The sequence below is a fragment of the Triticum urartu genome, chromosome 5, assembly GCF_003073215.2.
Source record: "Triticum urartu cultivar G1812 chromosome 5, Tu2.1, whole genome shotgun sequence".
Lineage (NCBI taxonomy): Eukaryota > Viridiplantae > Streptophyta > Magnoliopsida > Poales > Poaceae > Triticum > Triticum urartu.
The window spans coordinates 587,056,383-587,076,473 of record NC_053026.1 but is presented as its reverse complement, the minus strand read 5'-3'; the positions used below and the strand labels follow the sequence as shown (position 1 = coordinate 587,076,473).

Here is a 20,091-nt window from a genome sequence, read left to right as displayed (position 1 = left end):
CCGCCACCGGCGTCTCATCAAGAATTCTTCTTCTTTTTTCGCGGGTGACATGGTTTCATTCACCCTCAACAAGACGGGGCTGAGGCAGAGAATGCTTACTTCTTTTTCGCAAAAGAAAAAAAATGCTACTTCTCCAAGTTGAAGCTGGCTGCGTGCCTCAATGTCAACTGATTCCCCGCCAGCCAAAGGCAGGTTCCGATCGACAAGCCCGGGTGCGTTCGTTGAGTAATTTGATGAGTTGACGTCTGATGGCGGCTGTGGCCGGTGTTTTCTGTCGACGCAACGCAATCAGACGCATGATGAGCGGTTGGGTGGTTGTGTTGGTTCGGTTGAGCTACGGACTTCTTTTCTTTTGAGATGAGAAAAATTGAGCTACGGAGTAGTAGGTACCGTGCTGTTGCTGCCAAGTGCCAACGGAACAACTGCACCAATCCCGCTTGACCTAAACGGCTAAACACCCAAAAGAAAAGAGGGAAAAGTGGCCCTACAAAAGTTCCCAGCAACATCTCCGTGCCGTGCACACCAAATTTCTTTCCCGTTCCTAAAATGGTTTCACACTCGCTCTCACCAGTAAAGAAAGCCAGAGCTGCTGCCTTTTCTTAATAGAAAAAAACGCTACTTTGGCATGAACCGATGCCGTGTAAAACCACTGTCCTCTTCTGCCTATAATCCGCCACACACACATGTGCCAGCCCAATGGTTTCTCCCGGAGGTGCATTCCGCCGCGGTCCTCCCACGGAATCTCCCTTCACGCTCCTCCGTTTATTCCACCCGCACTTGCTGCGAGAACTCCCTCCGGTCCTTTTTAATTTGCATATAAGATTTGACTCAAATCAAGCCCCGTAAAGTTTGACCAACTCTATAGAAAAAAATGTCAACAATCACAATCTGAAATCAATACCACTAGATGTGTCATGACTTAAAGTTTCATATTATATAACTTTAGCACGGCAGATGTTGATATTTTTTTATATAAATATGGTCAAACTTTGTGAAATTTGACTGCAGAGAATTCTAATATACAGAGTAAGAAGGACCGGAGGAAGTACAACGCACCTCTTCCTACTGGCACAGGCCACCACACCACGCCACAGCCTACCAAAGTACCAAAGGAAAAAGGCAGGCAATCGCCACCACTTGCTACACTCAACAAGTACTTGTGCTTCACTAAAACGAACGGAACAGAAACCAGTCAACATTTTACCCATGTTGCCATGTATGTACACACATCCCAAGTACCGAGAACAACTATCGAGATAATAATCACACTCTACTCTAAAACGTGGATGCCCTCCAAGGGCAGGGCGCCCCTCACTCTGACACGCTAACTACTGGCAGCAACGCAGATACGCTGCTCGCTGCTCTGCTCATTGGGCGCCTTGGCAAGCGGGCTCAGAAACCCGGCTGGTACGACGAGTACTGGAGCTTTGGGGTGCGGGCGATGTACTGCCTCACAGCGTCCTGATTCAAGTGGAAGATCAGCCTCATCTCCTTTATCTGCAGGGAAAATCGACAGCTAAATGAGACCAGCATCATGGTAAGTACTAGCAGCTGCAAGCACCTCATCGGCGAGTACCAATCATCCCTGTAACTATGCAAGTTACTCTATTTCAAATACTAAGCACAATGGGTGGCGTAATTACGGGACAACAGAATGGCAAAGGAATGGGGGACTGGCAGATACACTGGTACAATGCTACTCCATCGGTAAAGAAATACAAGAGCGTTTACACTCTTATATTTCTTTACAGAGGGAGCAAGTTATACTATTCATGTGTAAATTATTAGTCACTAACTTCCTGATGAATCAAAAAAGAGTGAGCAATATATCTTTGTCGACTATGTTTTCCTTCATTATTTTAGTAGCCAGCTGGATAGTTAGTGGCAACCCAATTACTTCATTATATAAAAGGAACGGAGGGAGTAGCATTTAGGTTTCAGCATTTCAAAAAGGGCGAGTGGTGAGTGCTGAGGGACTGTAGTTATAGATCACATCTGTCGGCTTATAAAACACCTAACAGACATTGCAGCAAAAGAAAACATGTGTAGAAAATTAACAAAGTTATTTAAGTCGACCAGAAAAGTTAACCAGACTGACACAACCCACCCTCATCTTTCACATGCTTCACAAAGCACATGCACGCATGTGCCCAACACTTGGTTAGAGAGTAAATGGCTAGTCTAAATAATTAATACAGCTTTATTTCCCATTTGAAGTTGAAAAAGGGCCCATGCATGTAAGCGTTTCTACGATTTTATCATAAATTTTCTTAATATAATTCATTCCGTTAGTCCGTGTGTTACACTTTGGTCTAGTCTTCAACTCCTAAAATGTTACACTTGCGTTGCTACATAGCAAGTGACCTCTTAGATCAAGTACACTGGTACCTGACTCTAAGCGGTAAGAGCTCTGGCACTGATGTGCACTCAACAAATTGTCCATGTTCAAAAAAATTTGATATATGCTGTGACCTTGCATAAGGCATGAATGGTCCATCTAGAATAAAAATCCTTCTCAGAATGATGAAGCTTTTCTTTTCTTTAAGATAATGATAAGTATTTCACTGGCAAACACCAGGTCTCCAGGATAAGTTAACATTGAATAACACATGCTTCAATAGAGATTTTAGTTAAATCTCTACTTCTCTTGGTAATTACATCAATGGCCAAGTGTTTATTCTATACAAATTCATTGAAACTATCCGTCCAAATTCCAGGCACAGGCACATAACTATATCCCAATTGTTGCTCAAAAAATCCAAATGCAGTATGTAAATGGGTAATACAGTTTATTAGGATTACTGCAGACATTCTGCAAAGATTCTATTGTGAAATAACATAGAACTGGAGCATTTAATGCAGTTGTATCAGAATCCAGACAAAGAGAGAACATGAATATTTACTAGAAGGATAATAGCTTTCTCACCAAGTTACAAACAAAACGTAAATGAAGAGGCTAGAGTTAAATCAGGAAAATGAAATAGGAGATATCTGTGTACCTCGATTAAAGAATCAGAACTTAAGTTGATCCCTTTGCAGCTCGGCACTTCCTTGCTATTAACAAAGATTGAGCATTTCCCGATGTTCTTGATATGGAAAGACCCACTTTTATCCATCTTGATAACCGCCTGATTTTCAGAATATAGCACGAATTTAGCAAAACTTAACGGTGTCCACTATTTAGGGCAGTTCACCAGCATGATACCCTAATTCGCAACTTAAAGGAGAACATATGAATGGGGTTAGTGGATGCAACCACTGGGGGTCAGATGTAACCAGAGATGCCTGCTGTTAATTACTTAAAACAGTTAACTACTTCAGGAGCACGGCATGGTCAGACGATGTACAAATTACAAGATACACAGAATCGTAGAATACCACAAAATCGCAATTCTATAATATAAGTGTGGTCAACATCAATAGCTGGAGATGTTTTTAAAACTATCCATAACAAGTCAAGATACACAGAATCGTATAATGCCACAAAGTGTTAAGACTAACAGTTTCTCAACTAATAACACAAAGGCATGATACAAATCATTGAGATAAATATGCAAGTCAACCCTAGAGTGAAAAAAGAGACCTAGATAAACATAATTCATCCCCCACCAGACTTTTCCAGTCCAAAATATTGCCAACTAAATAAAGTCGGCAACTCCACTGGCTCAAACAAACATGTGCCCTGCACGTCAAAATGTCTTCGGACAATGCATGACACACAAAGCTTTTACTGCTGTCAGGGTCAGGGCAGAGTAGACCTTCTGTGGCCACCAATTACACTAAGACCGGCAGATGAGCTAAAAATACATTTTCTTCAGGAGCTAACCACAAACAGAAGAACCAACTAAACAAAAAAACAAGACTCTGCAGGATATAGATATTTATCATCATATTTTAGGCATCACCTATTTCCTGAACTGTAACTAAAATTCACTAACTTGGAAAAAAATATTCAAGCAAATACCTGTCGTCGAGATATTTTGTTCGCCCTCCCTTCTTTTGCTAAATCTATGTCTACTTTCACGTCTTCTGTCTCTCTTCCAAGAATAACCTGAGAAAAGAAGAGAGAAATGCAACTAAAAGTCAGAAATGGTGCCAAGATGCACAAATGCGAAAATATTATGTATTTCATACAAGTTAAAGAAGACAATTTGCCAAAAATTAATGGAAGTGAAAGCCACACAATAACCAGCCTGGTCGTATCTCTCTATTTAAAGATTGAATTAGAAGAAATGAAGAATTCAATCAGCATTCAATTATGAGACAGAAACAAGATAGATGAGTTTTCAAACTGCTAGTGAGTAGCAAGTGTGATGCTGTTCAAATAACCAAACATATGAATTGTTTCTATCTGCGAATATGAACACAACACGAAATTTAAACGATGCAACTGTTCAGCGCAGATGTATGAACATAAGTTCTCCGTACTCTGGAGAAGCTGAGTTGTGTCTCGTTATATGTGATGGACCATATTAGCTGAAAAACATCAGTTGGATTTACCTCAGGATCCTTTATGTAGTACTTCAAGTGCAGTCCATAGATAACTGCAAAGGCACCTCGAGACATGATACCTCGGTTCACATAAGACCGAGCACCCTGCTCCAACCTTATCAATGATTTCCTGTTCTCTGGATGATCAAATCTGGAAACTGGCCATGCAAATACATAGATAATGGTAAGTAGGCTATTTTTCTCCTGTACATGGTACGCAAATGCCTAACTGTAGCTAATAACATACAAGGTCCAAAGTACCAGAAAAATAAAATTGCTCTAAATTAAACTCAATCAATTTCCCTTTTTTTCTCAAACGACGCAGGAGAGCTGTGTGTCATTTCGTTAAGGAAAGAAATACAAGGAGATGCCAGCAGGCCAGCTCCCAGAGGTCTAATAACAGACTCGCCATGAACAAAAGAAAATTAACCTCGCCCAAACACACCCTGACCAAGTGTCAGGGAGTAGCTCATGGAGGGCTGAAGTACCAACCAAACACCAGAAGTCACTCTCATAAGCAGCTGCCTATAACACTAATGGAATACAAGGCCTGGCACCCTCAAACACACATGCATTGCGGTGTTTCGATATTTCCCAAGCCACAAGGATGATGAGGGAGTTGGGGCCTTTCTTCAATTCCTTGGGCACACTTCTGACAGGACTATACCAACAATTGGAGAAACGTGTTACATCAGGTCAAGGGGCAAGAGCAGCCACGCCCAATTTTTGTAGGATAACCATCCAAACATGCCTTGTAAAGACACAAGAAATAAGGATAACGTTGGATTGTCTCCTCTTCTTGATCACGAAAGGAACAAGCAGTAGGATGCGGCAGCCCCTATATTAGCCAAGTGATCGGATGTCCAGCATCTATTCTTGATTGCCGGACAGATAAAGAAGTTGCAGCAGAGTGAGCCCATGATTTTCAAACCCGTTTCCATGGCGCAAACTTGATGGAGCCAGGAAAATAAGCATTGTAAGCCGACTTACTGGTGTAAGACCCTGATTGAGTTAGGTGCCATCTATGTTGATCAGGCACATCTTGCTGAAGAGCCAAATTATCTACCAAGTCACGCTTCTTGGTGTGCATGGGCTAAGCTTGATCAGTTTTATTGTTCTATGACACGTAGTTTGCATTCAAATTGCCACTAAGAGGGAAAGGGCCACACCACATCCAGTTAAGTGGGTCCACACACCTTACACTAGTGCCAGAACCCAGACCAGAATATATTTTCCTCCTTAAGCCTACTAGCTGACCAATACCCCACCCGTATGACGAACTGATGACTAGTCTCATTTTTAGTGACTATAAACACTGATAGTGAAGTACTACAACAATGGGACCATTATTTCAGCACAATAGGACTCGTAGTTTAGCACAATACATTTTTTTGGACAACTTTGTCATCCTAATGTTATTCATGCTAGCCTTAAGATGTGCATCTCTATAAAAACTTGCATATATTAATGTAGCACATCCTTAACCACATTCAGAATAATTTAATGGATGGTTCGTATTTACCTGCAGGGTGAGATGAATCAGCCTGGTCCCATGGGATTAGATCCTGATCAAGTATCTGCAATGAACCGAAAGGGGTGAATCAGAAGTAACACGGTGAAAGGCTCTATTATCTAAGTTAACAGGTACATACCAGGGCTTCTAAATCATAGTAGTTTGGAATATCATTTTCAATGTCCAAGCATTCTTCTGGTGGAGCTGATGCCGGTGCGGCCGCAATAGGGTCTTGAAGACCCACATCTGGCAATGCATGTGATGGCATACAGTTCTGTAGAGCAGAGGCATCTTGCAGTTCTGACTGATTGTCATGTGAGCTGTAATTCATGTGATCAGGCACTTGAACAGGATTGAACAACATCAAACTTTGGGAGTTATCAAAAAAATCGTGCTGTCCTAAACTGCACGATGGTCCTTCACCAAATCCAGATGGGTGAATAGCAGGTAAAGCTAGCATGCATGTGCTCTCATCATTCGTGTCAATATTACCATGCATAAGTGCACTGGAAGTTGAAGGACCTTCAGAGGGTATAGCTCCTAGGATGCAACCTTTATTAAGTACCACTGAACCTTCTTTTTGTTCTGAAGTGGATGGGCTAAGCTTCATTGGTTGTGATGGAGATTGGGCATTTGCCATATCTCCTCTCTTTATTTGGACCAAATCACTCGCATTGGAATGCTCAGCCTTTAATGGAGAGCTAGTTGCAGGGGGGAATGGAGACTCGGAGTTCCGCGCAAAAGAAGCAGTAGGGCGCAGGGGAGAAAACTCGCCATGTGTACTAGCATCGTCATTGCAAGGGATTTCAGGATCTTCCGTATTTAACATGCATTCCGCATACGGGCCAGGATAACATACTTCAGGTGTAGTAGGGACCAGGATCGTTTCCGAAACACCCTCAACGTTATGATGTACATGGCCTGAATCTACCTGATCATAGCAAATGTTGGCCTCATCAGGGTGCAACATATTCTGCATGACGGAGTCTGCACCCAGTACACCTTTTGGATCAGGATCATCCAAGTCTTCCTGATTCGTATCATGTGGAGAATTCAGAAAATTTTCACCGTTCAGGAGATCAAACTCATCACTGTTACTGAAAAAGGGAAAATCCATGTAATCACCTTCTGGCATTGCTGCATCATCTAAACCAGGCATGCAAATCCCACCATCTGCTTGCAATGCTAGAGGGTCTCTGTTGCCTGTCTTTATTTTCTTACCATCAGCAAGAGTAAGTGTGTTTGTTTCATCAACCCCGTTCCAGATTGCTTCTCCGCTGTTATTAGCAGGGAAATGGACGTGTTCAACTCCAACTTGATCAGTAATCAACATTTCTTTTGATTCTGCTACTTCATTGCCACATTGGTTGCTAGATGCCAATTGCTGAAACTGCATAGAATCCTGAAAATCTGTGATACCTCTAAGAGAGACATTGTTCACTTCACTAGGCTCAGGAACTTTTTGCGTGTAGGCGTCATACATTTGAACATCTGAATAGACATATGGTGCATTATTGGTGGCATCCTCATCTTTTATCATGCTCCCAGGATGCTGTGCATGGAAAGAATGGCCATTTATTTCAGGATGTGTCTGTTGTGCACCACTGTAGCTTCCACCTGCTTGTCCATAGCAGCTCACTGTATTCATCCCTGGTTCAATATTTTGAACTACATGCTGATCATGTGAAGGTTTAGGTACGCCTCCGCAGACACACTCCCCGCCAATCACCATGCAAGAACAAGGGGCAATGAGAAAACCAAGGTCATTGGTGTTACAGGGTTCATTGCATACTCTCTTTCTCATCGCATAGTATAAATTCTTGACACTCTCTATTTTCCGCTTCTGAAATGAGAAATCTTTTGCCTTCGAGTTGACAAGTTTATGTAGCTTGGCAGGGTTGGAAGTGGAAAGTTCAGTCTCATACTCAACCATCCGAGCAGAAGCTTGTGCTGAGATCTCTGGGTCATATAGCAATGACGTCCAACGATCTTGTATTTCTTGAAGGGTAAATTTACGGGAAAAACATACAGCTCCTTTTGCCAAGGACTCCAAAGAGGCACCAGTCTACAGGTATCAAAATTATTATTTTAACAATTAGTAGTAAACAGGGGGGCAGTCATAAATTCAGATTTCAGAATTTCATAAGCAATTGCCAGAGCAGCTTTTCTCATTTTTGTTCACTGGTATAATAAAAAAGCACTCATTAGGCCTATCTCTTCATGCCATCTTTTTTTACGCAAACAAATTTGATTGTTGCATGGCCAATAAGCTGACATGTGCGAATACAGTATAACATGTCTCGAATAAATTTAACAATTATATAGCAATGCAAAATTTTACAGAAGGTTAAACACTTGTAACATTACAGACTCAAAGGTTAAAAGAAGATTGTCGCGGGACCAAAAGACGCACAACGGGAACTGTTTCAAGCCAATCACACGAGGCACCAATTTCTGATTACATCATGCTGTCAGTTAACTCCTATGTGCTGCAGAGCGACACGCTTCCTTCTAACGCAAAATGAAATAAAAAACATTGGCTGTAAGAAACAGCAATGCCCGAGAACTACCCAAGCACTGTGTAGTGCAGACTTGCAGAGCACCACCCCTATGCAATTGAAACACAAAGAAAGCAAAGAAGATTTGCTGTAAACAACAGGGGAGTCCAAGAATCTTGCGAGTAACGGATAACAAGAATCACGGGCGCAGGAATTTTGCAAGGCCTGGTGGGGACTAAGCATTCTGACTAACGGGCAGGGCCCCTCTGGCTCCATGGTGCTCCGGCGGGCAGTAAACCACCCAAGAACAGCAATTGGACAACTCAATCGAAGCCGACCTAACCAACGCGTCTACACGGAGGGCTATTGGGCGATTGCCGCCGCGATCCGGGGCTACGGGGGCGTCGGTTACCTACCTCGATGGCGTTCTTGAGGAGGATGTCGTCCTCAACGAGCCAGTCCCCCGCCGACGTCGACGCCGCGAGGACCCCCATGGCGGCGGCGGCGCCGGATACGCCGCTTGGGTGGGGGGAAGAGGATTGGGGAGTGGTTGGGGCGCGCGCGTGGTCTAGGGTTTAGTGGAGGGAGGAGGGGAGGGGATGGCCGGGGGAGGGGAGAGGGGTGGGCGGTGGCGGGTTTGGGTGTGGGTGGTGGGAGGTCCGTGAAAGCCGCGTCATGGAATTGGATCGGACCCGGTAGTGGGGATTGGGGAACGAACGTGAACGGCAGGTGACAAGGCGAAGTGATGGCGAAAATAATAACTGCCGAAGAAACCAAAGAGTTCGCCGCAACTTTACCACTCCATGATTCTCTTTATTTGCAAATGATGTTTCAAACCCTCAACAAAGTTAAAAAAATTGGCATTGTATCGGAGGAGTGCATAAAGATGTAAACTCTTTATTTTCTTGTTAGCAGAAAAAAAATGTGAACTCTGCATATAAACTTTCGCTAATACATACCCTTTGTAAACAAATGAATTGGTGACGGAAAAAAGGAATACACGTGGATAGTGGATTTACTATTTGCCATTTTGGATCCACGAAATGAATTGGTGACGAGAACTTTGACAACAATGATGTGACACTTTAGTCAAAAATTTCTCCGATCAACCTCTTTTTGTTCTAGGCAGAAGGTTGATTTTGCCGATGCGAGTGGAGGGTGCCAAATCGAGTAGGGCTAGGGGATCGTAGTCTATATAGTTGAGTGATTCTGAAGAAAATAAGGTTGGTGGTACACTAATAGCCACTTGGCTATGTTCTCTTTTTTTTTAATAAACTTGGTTTTAGCCTTGGTTTGCCCCTACAAAGAATTTGGTTAGACATTTTTCTATATGAGGCTTTTGATTGATCATGAGTTGGTTGTTTTTTGGCAAGAAAAATAAACTACAAGATGTTAAAATGTGTGACCATATCATATCAAATAAAACAGCAAAATAGTCTTTTCAGCCACAAAAACATACATGCATGACTACACGGATATAGTAAACAAAGGGAGGCAACAATAATAGCAAGCGTGGCGGAGCACGTTTGTTCTTGTAGTATGCATATATGTGTGATGGATGAAGAAAACACGGTGGCCTCTTCTCATGGACGACCCGTAATTGGATCTAATTCCGGTCGGTGGGCACATTGTCCAGTTCATGCATGTAGTCACGACGCTTGGAGAGCCAGAACCTGCGCACCCCGTGTTGGGAATACCTCTTCCCTTCATCATGATTCTCTAGCACCCCAGCTGCCCTGTTCTGCTTTGTCACCCTGCATGTACATCCCTCGGTTGTTTCACACAAAAACAACTTTAAATCAAATCTTGAGTGATGGTAGAAAAATTGATCAAGTGCGGTGTGTCGAAATGTGGAGTCCTGAATATGGATGGAAGTTTTGTTTTGTTTTTGTAGTACCTGACTTCAGGGTTGGTGGTGATATTGCGCACAAGTTGCATCACACAAATACCGACGGCCACGCCGGTCGTCGCGAACAGTGGGTACACCTGGATGTTTGAATCACTAATCAGGCATTGACATGATGAATTGCATATTATGATGTTATGGGTAGAAGGAGGCATGTCGTGTGACTCAACATGACTTTATTGTATGACTATGTATGGTTTTCCTATGCCAACATGAACACAAACAAAATCTCTGAGATTTCGTTTACCATACATTTTGGTCATGTGTGTTTACGTTTATGGCTAAATCAAAATATTGTCGAGGTTCTTTGATGCATATGAAATATAAGACATGTGACACAAATGACCTATGCAATAACAAATCATGGTTGGCAATTATCAAATAATCCTCCCATGTGTTGATTGATCCTTGATAAGTTTTTGCATACACAAATGAAACAGATCATATGTAGGCAGCAATCAACAAAACATGTATATTTCTTTAGACACTATAGATCGGATAATTACTTGATTGCTCGTAAGGCACCAAATGAAGTATAAGAAGAAGAGTAATGACTCTGGAAAACCAATAGAAATAGGTATAAACTTCAGATAAAAACAAGTAATGTGCTTGATTTGCATCCGCAAATGGATAACCTAAATTATCATTACATACCTCGGGTCGGATCCATCGAGAACCCATTTGATTGACTGGATTGTTTGTTGTTCTTTTCGCAGCAGAAGAGATGGCGAGGATGGTGATGGAGAAAGAATCGCAAGTAACTCTCCGCTCTCCTCAAAACCTATAAATAGGAATACCTTTTATTACACCATCCTTGAAATAGCAATGCCTTTTCTTTCATCCTCCTATTTTTATCCACATGCATCTGGAGGATTTTTTGTTTTATTATTTTCAATATTATAAAAGCATACACGACCCCCTGGCATCTCTAAGAGGTCCTTCAGTGAGAAAAAACATATAAAAATGGGAAGAAATCACATGTGTGGGCTAGATCAAGGTAGGCACAATGGTCGCATGTGGAGATTGTCTTTGTAGCAAAAGTTTCCCATCACAAAGGATTTTGTGGTTTCGTCTAACTCAAGGAAGAGCATAATATGCAATGTGTTTTTTAAATAAATGTAGATAGAAATTTAACCATGCATTTTTTAATTAAAATGGTAGATGAGTAAAATAATATTTACCCATGTGTCAAAAAGTGTTTTTAGATTTGTATTCAAAAGGACTTTTGTAAGGTTGTGACGCCTCGACCATGGCCAAAATTATAAACCGACCTTGGGCATCATATTACTAGCCCATGATGGCGTGTGTTGTCGCACCCGTTCTTTCTGACATTATTTTAATAGTTGTCACATGTGTGAGGTTATATTTTCTATATCACTAAGGTAGGATTGGAGGCCTCCCATTCAGCCGAGGACTTTGATTTTGATTGAGTGCCCAGTTTTGACTTGGTCTTAGCCTTGGAATTTTCTCGATGGATGGGTTTCCTTTGTAAATGTCATGATGGTGTGGGCCTTGAACATATATCAAATCTACTAAGATTTGTTTTTTCTCCCTTTTAAATTTTTTATTGAATCTCCGACATTTTCGGCCACTAGGAAATTGAAATATGTTGATTTGTGATTTATTCGTTTTGACCGCATTACCTTCGACGCCCTCTCCGGAATGTTTATGTTTATGTGCTCCTTTCCCCTCACAATGTGTTCTCGTTCATCGCCGCTGAACCGTCAACATGCTTGGTCTTTTTTGTCACACATCCATGGTCGGCTCGGCCTAGAAGAGGGGGAAAGGACATTGGCCCTGAGCAGCGGGTGTTGTTATGAAGGAAATATGCCCTAGAGGCAATAATAAAGTTGTTATTTATATTTCCTTATATCATGATAAATGTTTATTATTAATGCTAGAATTGTATTAACCGGAAACTTAGTACATGTGTGAATACATAGACAAACAGAGTGTCACTAGTTTGCCTCTACCTGACTAGCTCGTTGAATCAATGATGGTTATGTTTCCTAACCATAGACATGAGTTGTCATTTGATTAATGGGATCACATCATTAGAGAATGATGTGATTGACTTGACCCATCCATTAGCTTAGCACGATGATCGTTTAGTTTGTTGCTATTGCTTTCTCCATAAATTATACATGTTCCTATGATTATGAGATCATGCAACTCCCGAATATCGAAGGAACACTTTGTGTGCTACCAAATGTCACAACGTAACTGGGTGATTATAAAGGTGCTCTACAGGTGTCGCCGATGGTGTTTGTTGAGTTGGCATAGATCGAGATTAGGATTTGTCACTCCGATTGTCGGAGAGGTATCTCCGGGCCCTCTCGATAATGCACATCACTATAAGCCTTGCAAGCAATGTGACTAATGAGTTAGTTGCGGGATGATGCATTACGGAACGAGTAAAGAGAATTGCCAATAATGAGATTGAACTAGGTATTGAGATACCGGCGATCAAATCTCGGGCAAGTAACATACCGATGACAAAGGGAACAACGTATATCGTTATGCGGTTTGACCGATAAAGATCTTCGTAGAATATGTGGGAGCCAATATGAACATCCAGGTTCCGCTATTGGTTATTGACCGGAGACGTGTCTCGGTCATGTCTACACAGTTCTCGAACCCATAGGGTCCGCACGCTTAACGTTCGGTGACGATCGGTTTTATGAGTTTACGTGTTTTGATGTACCGAAGGTAGTTCGGAGTCCCGGATATGATCACGGACATGACAAGGAGTCTCGAAATGGTCGAGGCATAAAGATTGATATATTGGACGGCTATATTCGGACACCGAAAGTGTTCCGGGTGATTTCGGAGAAAACGGAGTGCCGGAGAGTTACCGGACCCCCCCCCCCCGGGGGGAAAGTTGGGCCTTCATGGTCCATAGGGAAGAGGGGAGGCAGCCCACAAGGGGCAGCCGCGCCCCCTCCCTATAGGGAGTCTGAATAGGACTAGGGAGGGGGTGCCCCCCTTTCCTTCTCCTTTTCCTCTCCCTTCCTTCCTTCCCCTTCTCCTCCTAGTAGGACTAGGAAAGGAGGAATCCTACTCCTACTAGGAGGAGGATTCCTCCTCCCTTGGCGCTCCACTAGGGCCGGCCGGCCTCCCCCCTTGCTCCTTTATATACGGGGGCAGGGGCACCCTAGGACACACAAGTTGATTGTTCCCAGCCGTTTGCGGTGCCCCCCTCCCCATAATCCATCCTCGGTCATATCGTAGCGGTGCTTAGGCGAATCCCTATTCCGGTAGCATCATCATCACCGTCATCACGCCGTCGTGCTGACGAAGCTCTTCCCCGACACTCTGCTGGATTGTGAGTTCGTGGGACGTCACCGAGCCGAACGTGTGCAGATCACGGAGGTGTCGTACTTTCGGTACTAGGATCGGTTGATCATGAAGACGTACGACTACATCAACCGCGTTGTCATAACGCTTCCGCTTATGGTCTACGAGGGTACGTAGACAACACTCTTCCCTCTCGTTGCTATGCATCACCATGATCTTGCGTGTGTGTAGGAATTTTTTTGAAATTACTGCGTTCCCCAACTGTGGCATCCGAGCCAGGTTTATGCGTAGATGTTATAACTTATATGCACGAGTAGAACACAAAGGAGTTGTGGACGTGGGTATATACATATTGTTTGCCGTCACTAGTTGATTATTGATTCGGCGGTGTTGTTGGATGAAGCGGCCCAGACCGACATTACGCGTACGCTTACGCGAGACTGGTTCTACTAACATGCTTCGCACATAGGTGGCTGGTGGGTGTCAGTTTCTCCAACTTTAGTTGAATCGGATTCAATGAACAGGGTTCTTTCTGAAGATCAAAAAGCAATCACTATACCACGTTGTGGTTTTTGATGCGTAGGTAAGAACGGTTCTTGCTCAGCCCGTAGCAGCCATGTAAAACTTGCAACAACAAAGTAGAGGACGTCTAACTTGTTTTTGCAGGGCATGTTGTGATGTGATATGGTCAAGACATGATGCTAAATTTTATTGTATGAGATGATCATGTTTTGTAACACAGTTATCGGCAACTGGCAGGAGCCATATGGTTGTCGCTTTATTGTATGAAATGCAATCGCCGTGTAATTGCTTTACTTTATCACTAAGCGGTAGCGATAGTCGTAGAAACAATAGTTGGCGAGACAACAATGATGCTTCGATGGAGATCAAGGTGTCAAGCTAGTGACGATGGTGATCATGACGGTGCTTTGGAGATGGAGATCAAATGCACAAGATGATGATGGCCATATCATATCACTTATATTGATTGCATGTGATGTTTATCCTTTATGCATCTTATTTTGCTTAGTTCGGCGGTAGCATTATAAGATGATCTCTCACTAAATTTCAAGGTATAAGTGTTCTCCCTGAGTATGCATCGTTGCTACAGTTCATCGTGCCGAGACACCACATGATGATCGGGTGTGATAAGCTCTATGTTCACATACAACGGGTGCAAGCCAGTTTTGCACACGCAGAATACTCGGGTTAAACTTGACGAGCCTAGCATATGCAGATATGGCCTAAACACTGAGACCGAAAAGTCGAGCGTGAATCATATAGTAGATATGATCAACATAGTGATGTTCACCATTGAAAACTACTCCATCTCATGTGATGATCGGACATGGTTTAGTTGATATGGATCACGTGATGACTTAGATGATTAGAGAGATGTATATCTAAGTGGGAGTTCTTAAGTAATTTGATTAATTGAACTTTAATTTATCATGAACTTAGTACCTGATAGTATTTTGCATGTCTATGTTTTTGTAGATAGATGGCCCGTGATGTTGTTCCGTTGAATTTTAATGTGTTCCTAGAGAAAGCTAAGTTGAAAGATGATGGTAGCAACTATACAGACTGGGTCCGTAACTTGAGGATTATCCTCATTGCTGCACAGAAGAATTACGTCCTGGAAGCACCGCTAGGTGACAAACCCGCTGCAGGAGCAACACCAGATGTTGTGAACACCTGGCAGAGCAAAGCTGATGACTACTCGATAGTTCAGTCTGCCATGCTTTACGGCTTAGAACCGGGACTTCAACGATGTTTTGAACGTCATGGAGCATATGAGATGTTCCAGGAGTTGAAGTTAATATTTCAAGCAAATGCTCGGATTGAGAGATATGAAGTCTTCAATAAGTTCTACAGCTGCAAGATGGAGGAGAATAGTTCCGTCAGTGAACATATACTCAGAATGTCTGGGTACCACAACCACTTGACTCAACCGGGAGTTAATCTTCCTGATGATGGTGTCATTGACAGAGTTCTTCAATCACTGCCACCAAGCTACAAGAGCTTCGTGATGAACTATAATATTCAAGGGATGGATAAGACAATTCCTGAGCTCTTCGCAATGCTAAAGGCTGCGGAGGTAGAAATCAAGAAGGAGCATCAAGTGTTGATGGTCAACAAGACCACCAGTTTCAAGAAAAAGGGTAAAGGGAAGAAGGGGAACTTCAAGAAGAACAACAAGCCAGTTGATGCTCAAGTGAAGAAACCCAAGTCTGGACCTAAGCCTGAGACTGAGTGCTTCTATTGCAAAGGGACTGGTCACTAGAAGCGGAACTGCCCCAAGTATTTGGCGGAGAAGGATGGAAAAGTGAAAGGTATATTTGATATACATGTTATTGATGTGTACCTTACTAATGCTCGCAGTAGTGCCTGGGTATTTGATACTGGTTCAGTTGCTAACATTTGCAACTCGAAACAGGGGCTACGGATTAAGCGAAGATTGGCTAAGGACGAGGTGACGATGCGCGTAGGAAATGGTTCCAAAGTCGATGCGATCGCCATCGGCACGCTACCTCTACATCTACCTTCGGGATTAGTTTTAGACCTAAATAATTGTTATTTGGTGCCAGCGTTGAGCATGGACATTATATCTGGATCCTGTTTGATGCGAGTCGGTTATTCATTTAAATCAGAGAATAATGGTTGTTCTATTTATATGAGTAATATCTTTTATGGTCATGCACCCTTGATGAGTGGTCTATTTTTACTAAATATTGATAGTAGTGATACACATGTTCATAGCATTGAAGCCAGAAGATGCAGAGTTGATAATGACAGTGCAACTTATTTGTGGCACTGCCGTTTAGGTCATATTGGTGTAAAGCGCATGAAGAAACTCCATTCTGATGGACTTCTAGAATCACTTGATTATGAATCACTTGGTACTTGCAAACCATGCCTCATGGGCAAGATGACTAAAACTCTGTTCTCCGGAACAATGGAGCGAGCAACAAAGTTATTGGAAATCATACATACTAATGTATGTGGTCCAATGAACATTGAAGCTCGCGGCGGATATCGTTATTTTCTCACCTTCATAGATGGTTTAAGCAGATATGGTTATATCTTCTTAATGAAACATAAGTCTAAAACATTTGAAAAGTTCAAAGAATTTCAGAGTGAAGTAGAAAATCATCGTAACAAGAAAATCAAGTTTCCACGATCTGATCGTGAAGGTGAATATTTGAGTTATGAGTTTGGTCTTCATTTGAAACAATGCGGAATAGTTTCACAACTCACACCACCCAGAACACCACAGCATAATGGTGTGTCCGAACATCGTAACCGCACTTTTATTAGATATGGTGCGATCTATGATGTCTCTCACTGATTTACCATTATCTTTTTGGGGTTATGCTTTAGAGACGGTTGCATTCACGTTAAATAGGGCACGATCTAAATCCGTTGAGACGACACCTTATGAACTGTGGTTTGTCAAGAAACCCAAGTTGTCGTTTCTTAAAGTTTGGGGCTGCGATGCTTATGAAAAAAACTTCAACCTAATAAGCTCAAACCCAAATCGGAGAAATGTGTCTTCATAGGATACCCAAAGGAGACTGTTGGGTACACCTTCTATCACAGATCCGAAGGTAAGATATTCATTGCTAAGAATGGATCCTTTCTAGAGAAGGAGTTTCTCTCGAAAGAAGTGAGTGGGAGGAAAGTAAAACCTGATGAGGTAATTGTACCTGCTCCCTTATTAGAAAGTAGTTCATCACTCAAATCAGTTCCAGTGATTCCTACACCAGTAAGTGAGGAAGCTAATGATGATGATCATGAAACTTCTGATCAAGTTACTACCGAACCTCATAGGTCAACCAGAGTAGGATCCGCACGAGAGTGGTACGGTAATCCTGTTCTGGAGGTCATGTTACTTGACCATGACGAACCTACGAACTATGAGGAAGCGATGATGAGCCCAGATTCCGCAAAATGGCTTGAGGCCATGAAATCTGAGATGGGATCCATGTATGAGAACAAAGTGTGGACTTTGGTTGACTTGCCCGATGATTGGCAGGCCATAGAGAATAAATGGATCTTCAAGAAGAAGACTGACGCTGACGATAACGTTACTATCTACAAGGTTTTTGACAAGTTCAAGGAGTTGACTATGATGAGACCTTCTCACCCGTAGCGATGCTTAAGTCCGTCTGAATCATGTTAGCAATTGTCGCATTTTATGATTATGAAATTTGGCAAATTGATGCAAAACTACATTCCTTAATGGATATCTTAAAGAAGAGTTGTATATGATGCAACCAGAAGGTTTTGTCGATCCAAAAGGTGCTAACAAAGTGTGCAAGCTCCAGCGATCCATTTATGGACTGGTGCAAGCCTCGCGTAGTTGGAGTATACGCTTTGATAGTGTGATCGAAGCATATGGTTTTATACAGACTTTTGGAGAAGCCTGTATTTACAAGAAAGTGAGTGGGAGCTCCATAGCATTTCTGATATTATATGTAGATGACTTATTGTTGATCGGAAATGATACTGAATTTCTGAATAGCATAAAAGGATACTTGAATAAGAATTTTTTAATGAAAGACCTCGGTGAAGCTGCTTATATATTGGGCATCAAGATCTATAGAGATAGATCAAGACGCTTAATTGGACTTTCACAAAGAACATACCTTGATAAAGTTTTGAAGAAGTTAAAAATGGATCAGGCAAATAAAGGGTTCTTACATGTATTACAAGGTGTGAAGTTAGACTCAATGCCCGACCACTGTAGAAGATAGAGAGAAAATGAAAGGTGTTCCCTATGCTTTAGCCATAGGCTCTATCATGTATGCAATGTTGTGTACCAGACCTGATGTGTGCCTTGCTATCAGTTTAGCAGGGAGGTACCAAAGTAATCTAGGAGTGGATCACTGGACAACGGTCAAGAATATCTTGAAATACCTGAAAAGGACTAAGGATATGTTTCTCGTATATGGAGGTGACAAAGAGCTCGTCGTAAACGATTACGTCGATGCAAGCTTTGATACTGATCCGGATGAATCTAAGTCACAAACTGGATACGTGTTTTTATTAAATGGTGGAGCTGTCAGTTGGTGCAGTTCCAAGTAGAGCGTCGTGGCAGGATCTACGCGTGAAGCAGAATACATAGCTGCTTCAGAAGCAGCAAATGAAGGAGTTCATATCCGATCTAGGTGTCATACCTAGTGCATCGGGTCCAATGAAAATCTTTCATGACAATACTGGTGCAATTGCCTTGGCAAAGGAATCCAGATTTCACAAGAGAACCAAGCACATCAAGAGACGCTTCAATTCCATCCGCAATCAAGTCAAGGAGGGAGACATAGAGATTTGCAAGATACATACGGATCTGAATGTTGCAGACCCATTGACTAAGCGTCTCTCACAAGCAAAACATGATTAGCACCAAGACTCCATGGGTGTTAGAATCATTACAATGTAATCTAGATTATTGACTCTAGTGCAAGTGGGAGACTGAAGGAAATATGCCCTAGAGGCAATAATGAAGTTGTTATTTATATTTCCTTATATCATGATAAAGGTTTATTATTCATGCTAGAATTGTATTAACCGGAAACTTAGTACATGTGTGAATACATAGACAAACAGAGTGTCACTATTTTGCCTCTACTTGACTAGCTCGTTGAATCAATGATGGTTATGTTTCCTAACCATAGACATGAGTTGTCATTTGATTAACAGGATCACATCATTAGAGAATGATGTGATTGACTTGACTCATCCGTTAGCTTAGCACGACGATCATTTAGTTTGTTGCTATTGCTTTCTCCATAACTTATACATGTTCCTATGACTATGAGATCATGCAACTCCCGAATACCGGAGGAACACTTTGTGTGCTACCAAACGTCACAACATAACTGGGTGATTATAAAGGTTCTCTATAGGTGTCTCTGATGGTGTTTGTTGAGTTGGCATAGACTGAGATTAGGATTTGTCACTCCGATTGTCGGAGAGGTATCTCTGGACCCTCTCGGTAATGCACATCACTATAAGCCTTGCAAGCAATGTGACTAATGAGTTAGTTGCGGGATGTTGCATTACGGAACGAGTAAAGAGACTTGCCGGTAACGAGATTGAACTAGGTATTGAGATACCGACGATCAAATCTCGGGCAAGTAACATACCGATGACAAAGGGAACAACGTATATCGTTATGCGGTTTGACCGATAAAGATTTTCATAGAATATGTGGGAGCCAATATGAACATCTAGGTTCCGCTATTGGTTATTGACCTAAGACGTGTCTCGGTCATGTCTACATAGTTCTCGAACCCGTAGAGTCCGCACGCTTAACGTTCGGTGACGATCGGTATTATGAGTTTATGTGTTTTGATGTACCAAAGGTAGTTTGGAGTCCCGGATAT

The 20,091-nt window shown here is 42.2% G+C and overlaps 2 protein-coding genes across 2 annotated transcripts; both read right to left on the bottom strand.

Moving 5' to 3' along the window:
- Nucleotides 1-955: 955 nt before the first annotated feature.
- On the bottom strand, nucleotides 956-9,124 carry LOC125510982. Its single transcript, XM_048676266.1, has 7 exons — nucleotides 8,919-9,124; nucleotides 6,144-8,069; nucleotides 6,014-6,068; nucleotides 4,501-4,649; nucleotides 3,965-4,051; nucleotides 3,000-3,128; nucleotides 956-1,497 (listed from the first exon to the last, which is right to left on the bottom strand). The coding sequence occupies exons 1-7, from the start codon at nucleotides 8,994-8,996 to the stop codon at nucleotides 1,393-1,395; spliced, it is 2,529 nt and encodes an 842-aa protein (XP_048532223.1). The 5' UTR covers nucleotides 8,997-9,124; the 3' UTR covers nucleotides 956-1,392.
- A 935-nt stretch (nucleotides 9,125-10,059) lies between these two features.
- Nucleotides 10,060-11,089, bottom strand: LOC125506163. The gene is made up of 3 exons (XM_048671025.1): nucleotides 11,063-11,089; nucleotides 10,400-10,488; nucleotides 10,060-10,256 (listed from the first exon to the last, which is right to left on the bottom strand). The coding sequence occupies exons 1-3, from the start codon at nucleotides 11,087-11,089 to the stop codon at nucleotides 10,109-10,111; spliced, it is 264 nt and encodes an 87-aa protein (XP_048526982.1). The 3' UTR covers nucleotides 10,060-10,108.
- Between the last annotated feature and the right edge of the window lie 9,002 nt (nucleotides 11,090-20,091).

Bases quoted from the DNA above. Each gene is read 5' to 3' on its own strand.
- LOC125510982 (XM_048676266.1), bottom strand. From the start codon at position 8,996: ATGGGGGTCCTCGCGGCGTCGACGTCGGCGGGGGACTGGCTCGTTGAG. The intron at 4,052-4,500 runs GTAAATCCAACT...TTCTTTTCTCAG, and splicing joins ACTACATAAAGGATCCTGAG to GTTATTCTTGGAAGAGAGAC. The intron at 1,498-2,999 runs GTACACAGATAT...TTTTCCCTGCAG, and splicing joins GTTCTGATTCTTTAATCGAG to ATAAAGGAGATGAGGCTGAT.
- LOC125506163 (XM_048671025.1), bottom strand. From the start codon at position 11,089: ATGGGTTCTCGATGGATCCGACCCGAG. The intron at 10,489-11,062 runs GTATGTAATGAT...TCAAACATCCAG, and splicing joins CTCGATGGATCCGACCCGAG to GTGTACCCACTGTTCGCGAC. The intron at 10,257-10,399 runs GTACTACAAAAA...ATGTACATGCAG, and splicing joins ACCACCAACCCTGAAGTCAG to GGTGACAAAGCAGAACAGGG.